Genomic DNA, 12,401 nt, shown 5'->3' on the forward strand with positions numbered 1-12,401 from the left:
CTTGCCTCTAGAATGCATCAAAGGTATATCTGTGGGCCAGAAAATGCAAATTTCTGCTACGATTGTTCATAGATATGCATGGGTAAGCATAGATAGTGTAGTGAGCAAGCTTGAGTCATTTCCTCCCCAAAGGTGCAGGTTTGGAGCCTGTTTTATGGCTTATAATAAATTTATAATTATTGCATATAAGTTATTGCAAATAATTATTACAAATTAATAATCTTCATTTCTAAGCTGCTGCATGAAAAAAACTCCCAACCTCCTTATGAAGCATTAAGTAACAGTCTTACCCTTTGTGAAAAACATAGTTTAATGCTAATTCTCTAAGGGAGAATTACACTACATCTACACTAGTAATTGCTGTTAAGACTTTTTCAGGTCCAGGCTGTGTTGTATAGGCATGCTTAAGAGTTTGAAATTTTAAGTGTTAAAAATTAATTTTAATCTCATATTACTTTTAACCAAACCAAAATAAGACCAATATGTTTATTGAAAACTTTGTGTGGAAGGGAGCTCTTCCGCTAAAGCTTTCAGTTAAAGAAAAACTAGCAGTACAGGTTTGATTATGGATCTTAAAAGTAAAGGCATATTTTTCTATTATAAAAGCAATATTCTTTCTAAAACATATTAAAATTAAGGAAGCAGGCTAAGGAGGGGGAAAAACCACCTATAGTGCCATATACTAAAGCAGTCACTTTAAGATTTTGTGAGTAGTCTTTTTTTTTTTTTTTTAAAGAAAATAGGTTTTTCTCTTTTCTGTGTAATTCTTCTTTCTTTCTTCCCTCCTTCACTATCCTTGTTGTCTTTCTCTCTCCTTTTCTGTCTCTCTCTCATAATTAGAGTACCAGTGGAAATAGTTGTGTATTATAATGTGTGATTATATTTTTTAAGAAGCGATGGACCACGGAATACAAATCAGGCCAGTTTTTTAAATTATTCAAGTGATGATCAATTTAGTTGATCTGAACTTAATCAGAAGCATCCTTTGTTATGTTCCTCTGTGCTGTTCATTAGCTTCTTACAGAGTCTGAACTCCATACTTCTGAGTTCTGAGTATAGTGGTATCTACCATCATCCATATGCTTGGGAGAGGGGCCTGTAGATTTTACTGTATGAAGAGAATTAGTCCAGTGAGGGTGTATAAAAATGTGGTCTTCTTAGCTCCATTTCATGATTTTCATACATTCTATCACAGTGTATTGTACGCACAGATGGAAGATGGGGTTGACTAGAAGTCCAGGCCTAACAATCCAAGTCTATTTGCTTAGAGCAAAATAAAAAGGCCTTTTGTTTTGTTTGTATTCGTGCTTTTTAATTCATTGATTCTCAGTGAGGACCTGAATCAAAAGTCAGTTTCACCTGTGATGCAGAAAGCCATTTCTCAGCTGCAGGTCCATCCTGAGGGTGTAGGCTCACAGGTAGACAACCTGACCACCTCCTGATTGAGTCAGTGTGGTTCTGCACCTGCAGCAGACGCACCATCCTGGAACTTTGTTAGAAATGCAGGCTTGGGCCTCCAAAACCTAGTGAATAAAACTCTTAGAGTGGGGCATTTTACCAAGCCCTTTAGGCTGTTCTGATGCCTGCTCAGGTTTGAGGACCATAGGTTTAGGTGACTCATCCTAAACTGAGGCTGTTTCACTGCCCATCTAAGGCTTTCCTTATGGAATAATAAAGTTTTAGGGGTTATTCATGCTTAATAGATAATGGAAAGGATAGATTTGGTGTCATTTCACCATTTCATCTTTACACTGAAGACTTTGAGTATGAAATTGTCCACTTTACCTAAAATGAAAAAAATCCTGCAATTTTGTTATTCAGTCATCAGGTGTTAATAATGTGCATGCAGCAGGTATGGCTTAAAAATAGGGAAGGTGAAGTGATAGTGGCTGAGATAAGTGCATATGGGGAAAAAAATGCCTTACCTACCTTAAAGTAAAATTCTGAGCCATTCGACTTATAAAGCAAGCAGACCTTTATTCTTTTTTAAAGTTCCTGTAAATCATAATGGTCTAATGCTTTTTCTTAGTTTATCTTTCTTAATTGCGTCTCACTCTTCCTCAATGACATACTCTGAATCATCTAGGCTTTTCCTGCTGCTTGTCCCAAGTTAGTACTGCTACTACTGATTTGTTTTGCCAGGAAAGTCTTTCCCTGCAACTGCTGATCCCATGATGGCCAGCTCTGGCCACCCCAAATAGTCTCTTAAGCTAATTAAATGGAATGAGTTGGGTTTCTTGCTGCCATTTTTCAAAAGCTGGGCAGGTACTTGGCCATCCTTCTGCTTCCCCCCTTCTTGTCTCTCAAGGTGGGGAGAGCGTGAGCCGGGGAATAGCATTCTGTAGTCAGAAGTAATGCTGCCAAAGAAAGCAAGCTTTGAGGGTTTACTTCTGTCTTGTTTAATTTTACTCTGACCTCCTCTTTTCCCTCTTTTTCTCCATATAATATTATTTCTCTGATAAAGAAGAGTCAGTTAAAAGCAGTGGGGGAGCTTCGGGGAACCAGAAAAACCTCTTCAGGCATTTCTCTCAAAGGGTCGGTAGCCTGTATAATTAAGTAGAATTTTATTATTTAAAAGTGTAGCTGAAATATGTTTTTCTACCCCTGTGCATGTATTTTTAGCATAGCTTTTTAGCATTTTTAGCAAATGCTTGATTCTCTTCTCCTCATTACAAGAGAAAGAGCTCCTGTGCCCTTTCTTTCTGAACTGTTTGTCCAGTAGCATAATTTGAAAAGTACAAGTCAGTCATACAGTTGACATCATTAAAGAATGCATGAGAGGGAGAGAAGAAGGTAGGGAAAAGAAACATGGACATGCTTGTGTGCTTTATTCTTCTTCCTGGCTTATTGGTAGCATGTGGTAATGGACTTGAAAGTGCATTAGTTTAATTAATGCATTTCTTGTATTTAAAAAATACAAAATTGTAATGCTAGACTGAATTGCTACTAAGTAAAGGTGAAGCTTTTCTCCTGGTGTGATTTTTGTGGCAGATGTTACATGTGGGTGAAAACATGTTCTTGAGAAGGGAAAATTAATGTATCCTTTCTTCTCTCCCTCCTGTCTCCTTCCACTCCCTCTTTCCCAAATCCTTACCCACATCTACCTTAGGCATATCGAGGGGTGTAGGGTTTATTCGATTTGACAAGCGGATTGAGGCAGAAGAAGCTATCAAAGGCCTAAATGGCCAGAAACCTCCCGGTGCCACAGAGCCAATCACTGTAAAGTTTGCTAATAATCCAAGCCAAAAAACCAATCAGGCCATCCTTTCCCAGCTGTACCAGTCTCCAAACAGAAGGTATCCAGGACCACTAGCTCAGCAGGCACAGCGCTTTAGGTAAGTCCAGTCTACTTCTTACGCCCAGCTGCTCAAACCAGAACTCTCAGGTTCGCTGTCCAGCGCTTTTATTATAAGACAGGATCTCTGGTTTGCTTTTATCATTGTTTTCTTTCTTTTTCTTATGGACACAGGAAAAGCCTACTTGGGGTATAGTGTCTTGCAGATTATCCAAGGTGGGGACGAAAGTACAATAACCTGCGGCAGGCAGTGGTTCTCAGTCGGGAGTAGTTTTGCTTCTCTGGGAGCGTTGGCAGTGTCTGGAGACATTGATGTCAGCATCTCATGGGTAGAGGCCACAGGTGCTGTCCATCATCCTGCAGTGTACCATAAAGCCCCCCAACACCAGAGGACTGTCTGGTCCCAAACGTCAGTGGTGCTGAGGCTGAGAAACTCTGACCTGCAGAATACTGGGGGTCTTCCTAATTGTTTCCATTGCTTCTGATTTCCCTCTTTTTGTTTTTTACTTGAGAAGGTCTTTTCCTCGTGTTTTAATTTTTTAGGTCAAGCTCTTTCAGTTACTTGGTTTTATAATATGTGCACAACTAAGGATATATAACTTATGTAGTTATATTTTATTTATAAATAGATTCATCTTCCCTTTTTAAGTTTTTAATCTTTGCAGTTTAGAGGTTGGCAAACTCCTGTAAAGGCCCAGATAGTAAATATTTTAGGCTTTGTGGTCACAGTATCTGATGCATGTCTTTTTAAAAAAAAAAAAAAACTCTTTAAAAATGTAAAAACCATTCTTAGCTCTTGGGCTATAGAGAAACAGATGGCAGTCTGGATTTGGCCTGTGGGTGGTAGTTTTCTAACCTCTATAGTCCATAGAATGACCATGCATTTTTAGTCCAAAGAAGATATTCTATCTCATAGGTTAAATATTCTAATTTTTCAAATTTTATTCTAATACTGGAGCACCAACCAAATCTAGTCATTAAAAAAAAAAATCCTTAATCTGCATGTGAGGAGAATGGTGACTTTTAGATGTTAAACAGAGTACAGGTACATAAGTAGTTTTTATTTTCTGGAACATTTTTAAGATCGTTTTTTGGTCATATGGTATACTGCAGCCATAATGCCATCTAACCTCCCTGCTAGTATTTTTTTGTTCTGTTCTTTATCACAAGTGCATTATTTGCTTGCTGGGGCATAATAGTTAATTACCAAAAATATAATCACAAATTTAACTTAATAAACAAAGATTTATAAGTTTTCTAGCTTATGTCACATGCATTTTTCTTTCACTCGGGTATTTAGAATGCTGAAGAGAGTAAAGATAAAAATCAGTCAAATGTCTTCTTTAAACCTCAGTTACTTCACCTGAGGTGTGAAAGAGAAGTTTTCTGTAAACATCATGTTCAGTTCCTGCTTGAGGTGGCTTTTGCCTTGGGAGCAAAAGTTGTACTGTCAGGAGGCTTCACCTGGAGCTGGATGACTTGGTACCTGGTTGACTGATCCTGGCAGTCACTTCACTCTGCTTCAGCTTTGCATGGTTGAAAGGCATTGGCAGAAAGGAAACACTGCCACTTTTGTCTGTGGTGGTTGGTAGTAGTGATTGGGCTGGAGGAAGAGATAGATGGAGCTGCCCTTGTGGAAAAAGAAAGTCGTTTCTTAGCTCTGCTTGTAGGTTTCTTCAGTAAACTTTTTTTTTTTTTTTAATTTAGCACAGACATGAATGAAGGAATTTTAGAGATTTTTATTGGGCAGCCTCTCCAGTTAACCCCAGAGCTCTTTGAGGCCCAGTAAAGAATTCTGATCTTAGGTTCAGGAGAGTTATTTGAAACTTACTGGTTGATTTTAACATTGAAAATACCACGTTTGATGTTAGAAGAAAGCTCTATGAGTTTAAATTGTTATTTTTGGTGTTTCCTAATTTAAGCTCTGGTTTTTGTTTTATGGTAGTTACTGAGTAAAAACTATGCTCTTAAAGTCAAGATTGAATTCTGAGAAAGGCTGGGCTGCTGCTGCTGCTAAGTCACTTCAGTCGTGTCCAACTCTGTGTGACCCCATAGACGGAAGCCCACCAGGCTCCCCTGTCCCTGGGATTCTCCAGGCAAGAACACTGGAGTGGGTTGCCATTTCCTTCTCCAGTGTGTGAAAGTGAAAAGTGAAGTCGCTCAGTCGTGTCTGACCCTTAGCGACCCCACAGACTGCAGCCTACCAGGCTGCTCCATCCATGGGATTTTCTAGAGGACTGAAATGATAGTATCTTCAGGAGAATGCCTGATTATTGAAATGGCAAGACTTGTAGGTGACTCACATATTAGGTTGTTTAACTATTTTATCTGTTCTGAGTTTGATCTACCTCCCTCCATACATGTTGTGTGTGTGTTTTTTTTTTTAATTAAAAAATGTTTTTTATTGGGTAAAGCTTTACAGGTTGTTCTGATAGATTTAATATTTTATTCATTCCACCAAGTGACCAGTCCAGGTTCGACGCATAAATTTTCCTCTGTTCATTTCTTTGCATTTGTGCTTTTTTAATAAAATTCTTTTAAAAAAAAAAAAAAAGATTTAATATTTAAAAAAAATTTTGCCCATTCTGTGCTTTTATCATTTAGTTCCATCTGTAATTAATATAGAGATTCTTCATTTACTTGTCTCCTATTAAAAACTAATTTTGGGAAAAGGGAAGAAGAGTTGTCTGTAAATTTTAAGGAAACTTGGTTTCAGAAAATGGGAAAGATGTTTATTGTCCTTTCAGATTCTTAACTCTTGTCTCTGTCACCTCACTTCTCATTCTTCTCATAATCCATTTCAGATAATAAATTATGAACTAGTCTTTGAGCTCAGTGAAGGCGTTTGGTCTAGATTCAGTGTTAGAGGAAATTGAGAGCTTCTATTCCTAGGGTTCAAGTTTAGCCTGATGTCTGTTTGGCTGTTTTTCTTTAATATATCTGAACCTGGTCTGTTATTACCTTGATTTTTTTTTTTTTCCCGTTCCTCTATTGAATTAAGGTTGAATCTTCTTCTTTCATCTCATAAACACTCTTGAATGAAGTACTGGCTTGCTTTGTTGGTATTTTGCTCTTCTGTAGTTCAGGCCTAGTTCATTACTTAGATCTTTTGTTCCTCATATCTGTGTTCTAATGCTCTTAGCCTTGAGTTTGTCACCTTCTTGCCGACACTCAGAAAATTTTGCACTGTGTTATTATATTATTATAGTATCTCGATAGCTGAGAGAGATTGGAGAATACAAGTTATTAATAGTCAGGGATGTTTCTTAATATTTATGAAATGTACCATATCTTTTAAGGTAAAAAAATTAAAATCTATGTAGTAAGGGTTAAGTTTAAAAGTGGACTTATGGTGTTTATGGCTCAGTCAACCTGTATGAATAATTAGAAAATTATTTTAACATGAGCACTGCTGATCTAATATGCTTACCTAATTGACTGCGGTTTTCAGAATAAGACCAGCCTTATTTATTTGGATGGCTACTGTGAGTCCCTTAAGTATATTCCTGGGATATGGTATCTGAATTAAGCTTTCAACAAAAGTTTTTTTCATCTCTCTTCTTGTGTAGCAGCCTTAATTTTATTAAATGTGATCTAGTCTAATGGCCTGTGTGCCCGCTTCTAGAAGCCTTTATGCATTTTTAAAGGAGCTTCTAAGTCAGCACTTGAGATTCATTTAAGGCATGAGCTGCTTGCACTATCACAGCTTCTTTGGGGAAAAACTGGTATCAGTCCTCCTGAATAGTTCTTTTCTCTTTTGGAGGAATTAGATAAGGGCATGAGTTGATGATCTTGTTGTGGGTTAACTTCAAAGCAGTCTTGGTTGATGATCTTTAGAGAGGTTTTGAGAACCATTATTTGTAGAGTTCAGAGTTTTATTTTCTTAACCCATTAACAATCTGTTTATATTCTTTTGTTTCTGACTTGGACTGACATTTCCCTTTACCTGCATGTAGACCCTGGCATAGTCTTCAGCTGAATTTCTTGGAAACTAGGCACATATCTTCTTTTTATTTTCTACTTCTAAATATCTAGCTTCGAAATGGGAATATGTTTCTGTTCAAAATATTGCCCACATATAGTCTGAAATGAGGCATATAGCCATAAACTATATGCACATGGGGCTTTCTCCTAGTACATTAATTCATAAACCTTAAACATAGTAAAGGATGAAATAAACAATATATCAGTGTTTTGCTAATTATCATGCTACTCATTTTTGACATATGTAATTAGTAAATATTGAATAATACACCTTTGAAGCAAGAGTCATAGAATTACGATCTTGATCATTTGACATTTCTTGACTGACTTCATGTTAGATTATTTTGTTTAACGTCAGTGTAGCTTATCCTAGGAGCAGGAGGAATAATCAGCTTTCCTCTTTCTTATTTACTCCAACTTTCCTTACAGGTGTCACCCTCATTCAGATTATGACAATGATGATGATATTGATGTTTATTTGCAGGAATCTGTTTTAATCTGCCTCTCCTTTGAGGGTTGTTGTAGTGACAGCAAGGTTTCCCAGTCTAATCATTCAAGTCCACTTAGCGTGTTATTTGTGAGTGGATTGTGTCCATGCTGAAGAACAGGTGGCTGTGTCTCTGTCCCTTTGAGGACCGCCAAGTTATCCCTCAGGAAAGTATGTGATGCCTGGGACTGATGAGGCTGTTGGGTGCTGTGTGTTGATTGGCTGGGAATAAAGATTATTTTAAGGTGAAGAGTGTATTTTTAACTGACACTTTAATGTGTATTGGCCACACTGCTGTATATCATCAGGCACGTCCCCCTGGCTCATTCTGGAGGCCACTAATTTAGTCTCCCTTAAAAATTGGTTTCTGTCATTAAACGAGCATATATATAAAAGGCGGCTGTCTCTGAACTCTGGACAGACCCAGGAGAAATATATGATTCTGGAGAGTGATAGTTGTCCCTCTGTCTCAGCTAACCACCTGGTTGACAGTTTTCTAGCTGCTGCAGGACTTGGGGTACATGTGGGCCCAGTGGAGCTTACAAGGCCTTCTCCCAGCCCCCATGGGGGTGCTGAGAGCAGGAAAAGCCACCAGGTGCAGCTGCGTGCAGGCAGGGCTTTTCAGCGTTGCTGGGGTTTTGATTCTTAGGTGTTGTATTCCTCCCAGCTCTCCTTGTTGATGGGAGAGGAGGGAGGGTCAAGAAGAGCGAGGGGGAGAGAGAGAGTTAAGTAACTTGGCTTGAATTCCAAAGGACTGATTTTTTTCTAAAATGGATATTGAGCAAAGATATTGGTGGTCGGGATCGTGGTGTCATATAGGGTTTCACAGGTAGGGCAGATATGAGGCCCTTTGAGAGTCCTCAGAGATCCTAGTATAGAAGTCTCCTGCCTGGAGACGAATGAGATCTCTCCCTTTAATGCATGTGATTCACTTCTAGGGCAGTTTTGGTGTCTGCCCTGTCTTGAAAGTACTGGAAGCTCACTCGGGAGTCTCCTGTCTCTGGACTTGGGGCTGGTGTCCTGGCTGGTGGTGACAGAGCGTGCCTGTTAATGTGCCGAGATGACGTGGCTCTGCTTTGGTGTCCCTGCTTCGCGGTCATTTGAGTGCTTTGGAAGGAGACTGCAGGAAGCTGCCCCATTCTGCAGGCGTCCCATGCCAGATGCCCTCTGTATTGGTCATTCCAGCATTGTTATGAAATTATCTGTATCATTACTTTATGGTTGGTGATTTTGTTTGCATCCCTATTTCTGGTATTTGTGGCCTTTATTTTGCAGTACAAAGGTGTGGCATCTTTGACCAAACAAAACCCTCCCACCCTCCAACCTCTTTTCTCACACAGGTGCCCGCTCCCTTGCATGTGCAGACAGGCCCCCCAGCCTGCCTTCCTAATAGTTCTTACTCTGGATTAAACAACCAAGGATGCTGTTAGCAGCCTCATTGCTTTTATTCAGTCAACAGATAGTGATGGTAAACCTGTGATGACCCAGGCTATGCCCCATGCTTAGTAATGAATTTGTCCCTGCTCCTGAGAGGGTAGGAGGGACAAGGTACACACACCACAAGGTACTCCTCTGTCCTGTGGTTTGTTCCTCTGTTTTAGTAAAAAGATAGTTTGCATTACATCAGCTTGATTTTTTTCAGTTTTACAAAACACTCAGATGTGCAGAAATAACTGGGAAAAGGAACATATGAAGATTCTTGGTCTAATTCTGAAAGAGCAGAAGGAGAAGTCTTGGGGTTTCTATAAAACTAGGAGGAGTTGTCTCCTCGTGTGTGCTCTAGCCTCACTTGAGGCCACAGGTTAGACAATAAGGTTGAAACATTTTTCAAACTAAGCAGTTCATAGGTGTCAGAAGAAGAAATTGTTCCTCAACACATGCACTTGGGGAGTGTTGAACATGGTGGCATCGAACATTATGACATGTGAAGTTATGGTTACTCCCCACACACGTCACTGATCGGTAAACATTGTGGAAATAGAGACCATCAGAGTGGTCTCTTTGAAACAGGAAGAATCAAGTCCTATAACATCAGTTTAATTTTTGAAACAGGAAAAGGGTAGAGAATTTTAAGAGTACCCACCCACTGCCATCTACTACTTTAAAAAAAAATTGTAAGTGGATGGCATCACCGACTCGATGGACATGAGTTTGAGTGAACTCTGGGAGTTGGTGATGGACAGGGAGGCCTGGCGTGCTGTGATTCATGGGGTCGCAAAGAGTCGGACACGACTGAGCGACTGAACTGAACTGAAGAGAAGCTCGAGTTAGTTTGTTTCTATCTACCTGGTCTCTTACACCTTGAGTAGTAGCACTGTACTTCTTGTAGAACAATCAAAATAAATATCAGACTGGGATCTAATCCTTGCTTTATTGCTCAGTGAGTCTGTAGTCATATGTTCTGTGGACTTAGTTGAGCATGTTGAGAAATGGGAGGTTTGACTGAGGTTGTGTATAAGGTTCTTTTTATCTGTACTAGTTACACTGTGATTTTTAGAAGTGAAAGTCCTTTGTATTTGGGAGGTTGAAGGGAAATTATGAAATTCTGTGTAAACTGCAGAATTTGAGTGTCAGTGCCACTGTTTTCTAAACCCTTTGGCCTTGGGTGAGTCCCTTAATCTGATGATACTCAGGAACCAACAGCTGTGAAAACTAACAGTAACAGAGACTATGTAGATGTATGTGGAGTGCTTAGAATTTGCCTGCAAAGGTGAGAACCCAAATGTTAACTGGTCACAGCCCCCACTTTTCCTCTCAAAATGGTTTTCTGAGATGACCACCAACGATTTCCCTGCATTGGACTGACCTCGAGATTGGAAGAGCTACTGTCATATGGCAGTGGTGCCCATTTGCTCAGAAATGTAAGAAGGCCCACTGTTTTGAGACTTCACATATACTTAACATATAAACAACCCCCCCCCCCCTTGGAAGATGGCAGTAATGAGCCCAGCTTTCTTGGACATCAAGGGGAAAAGTTAAAAACTGAAGTTTGCTGAATGTGTGTTTTGCAGGTTGGACAATCTGCTCAATATGGCTTATGGAGTAAAGAGGTAATGATAGAGGTTCATGATACTCATAATCCCTTCCCGTAATTGATTAATTTCTTTGATTTGGGGAGTGACAGCCATCATACATTTGTGTTGGGTTTTCTTTTGCATGTACAACCTAATGAAAAGCTGTTTCTTGAAGCACGGTTGACTCGAGTATTTTTTTGTACCACTTGATGCCACCTGGTGTTTAAAAACCTCATTATTTGTTTTCTGTTGCAATGCAGCATTACAGCATGTTTATGTCTCTGTTGGTCCTTCCTGCTCCCAATCCGCTTAAGTTGGTGAAACCAGTTCCAAATATATTTCTTTTTCTCTTGTGGATAGTGTTATTCAATACAGCATATAATGGCCATTTCATGACTTACGAATATCATGATAGTATAGCATGCTGCTGCAAGCCACACATGGACTTTGGTTGAAACATCAAATAGTTGTGTGTCTCTGTTGAGGGGGGGATGGGAGTTGGGGAAAGAAATAAATCCATCGCTGTAACCACCCTCTGTTTCTGTTTTGTGTATGTGTGTGTGTTTCCTGTTTCGTTCAGTAGGTTTTCTCCAATGACCATTGATGGAATGACCAGTTTGGCTGGAATTAATATCCCTGGGCATCCAGGAACAGGGTGGTGTATTTTTGTGTACAACCTGGCTCCTGATGCAGATGAGAGTATCCTGTGGCAAATGTTTGGGCCTTTTGGAGCTGTCACCAACGTGAAGGTCATCCGTGACTTTAACACCAATAAATGCAAAGGTTTTGGATTTGTGACTATGACAAACTATGATGAGGCTGCCATGGCGATAGCTAGCCTCAATGGATACCGTCTGGGAGACAGAGTACTGCAGGTCTCCTTTAAGACAAACAAAACGCACAAAGCCTAATGAGCTCTTGTCCTCAGTCCATTTATATATGAAAACTATACAACAAAGGCAAGTTAAGAGAAACTTTATACATTAGTAAATGTCTTTGTAAGTCAGTGTTGAGATGGGGATAAAACGACTACTTAGCATCCTAAGAAATATGTGAGATTTTTTATTGCTAGTATTTGAATTAAAACTTCTTAAAATATCTTTTATGTTTGAATATGGACAAGAGGTACAGGGTTTTTACCTGTCACATTGCATTTTATTGCCTTCTTTGAAGAAGGTGGACCTTTTAAAGTGTTTCAGCTAAGGGAAGACATTTCTTTTCTTTTTACATAACTGCCTTGAACCTGTGAGTAACTATTGAGGCTTTGTGTTGTAATTCTTCAGTTGGTTGTGTCCTTCCCCCCCGCTTTTTTTCTTTTTCTGATTAGCTTTGTGTTTGGTTTACATTTAAAGCATTGCTGTTATGTCTAAGAAAAGTATTTTGAAGTTTACATTTTTATTTATGAAGTTAAAAACAGTATTTATTTTGTAATTATGATTTGGGTTGGGGAAGGGGGGGCTACATTATAAACGCTTATTGTAAGAATACTGGAGAACTTTTCGTAAAGCAGTACCTTGCCAAAGAGATAAGAGCCTCTTTGATGTGGGTTTAAAAAAAGCATCTATTTTTATAAAAAAGAAAATTTGGAGAAACTTTTTACTGGTCCTGGAACAAATATTTT

At 39.1% G+C, this 12,401-nt stretch overlaps 1 protein-coding gene across 7 annotated transcripts in view; it reads left to right on the forward strand.

Annotated features, from left to right (window-relative positions):
* ELAVL2 (ELAV like RNA binding protein 2) overlaps nt 1–11,691 on the forward strand; it is a 79,251-nt gene extending 67,560 nt beyond the window's left edge. For 3 of the 7 annotated variants that reach the window (XM_088837659.1, XM_088837660.1, XM_088837658.1), the window contains exons 5-7: nt 3,110–3,335; nt 10,778–10,816; nt 11,361–11,691. In XM_088837659.1, the coding sequence (XP_088693785.1) occupies nt 3,110–3,335; nt 10,778–10,816; nt 11,361–11,691 (596 nt within the window). The remainder of the gene's footprint in view (nt 1–3,109; nt 3,336–10,777; nt 10,817–11,360) is intronic. The other 4 variants (XM_055427840.1, XM_088837662.1, XM_088837664.1 and 1 more) reach the window with 3 other exon arrangements.
* The last annotated feature ends 710 nt before the right edge of the window (nt 11,692–12,401 follow it).

The sequence above is a fragment of the Moschus berezovskii genome, chromosome 7, assembly GCF_049115385.1.
Source record: "Moschus berezovskii isolate FMDL1 chromosome 7, NW_MosBer_1.0, whole genome shotgun sequence".
Classification (NCBI taxonomy): domain Eukaryota; kingdom Metazoa; phylum Chordata; class Mammalia; order Artiodactyla; family Moschidae; genus Moschus; species Moschus berezovskii.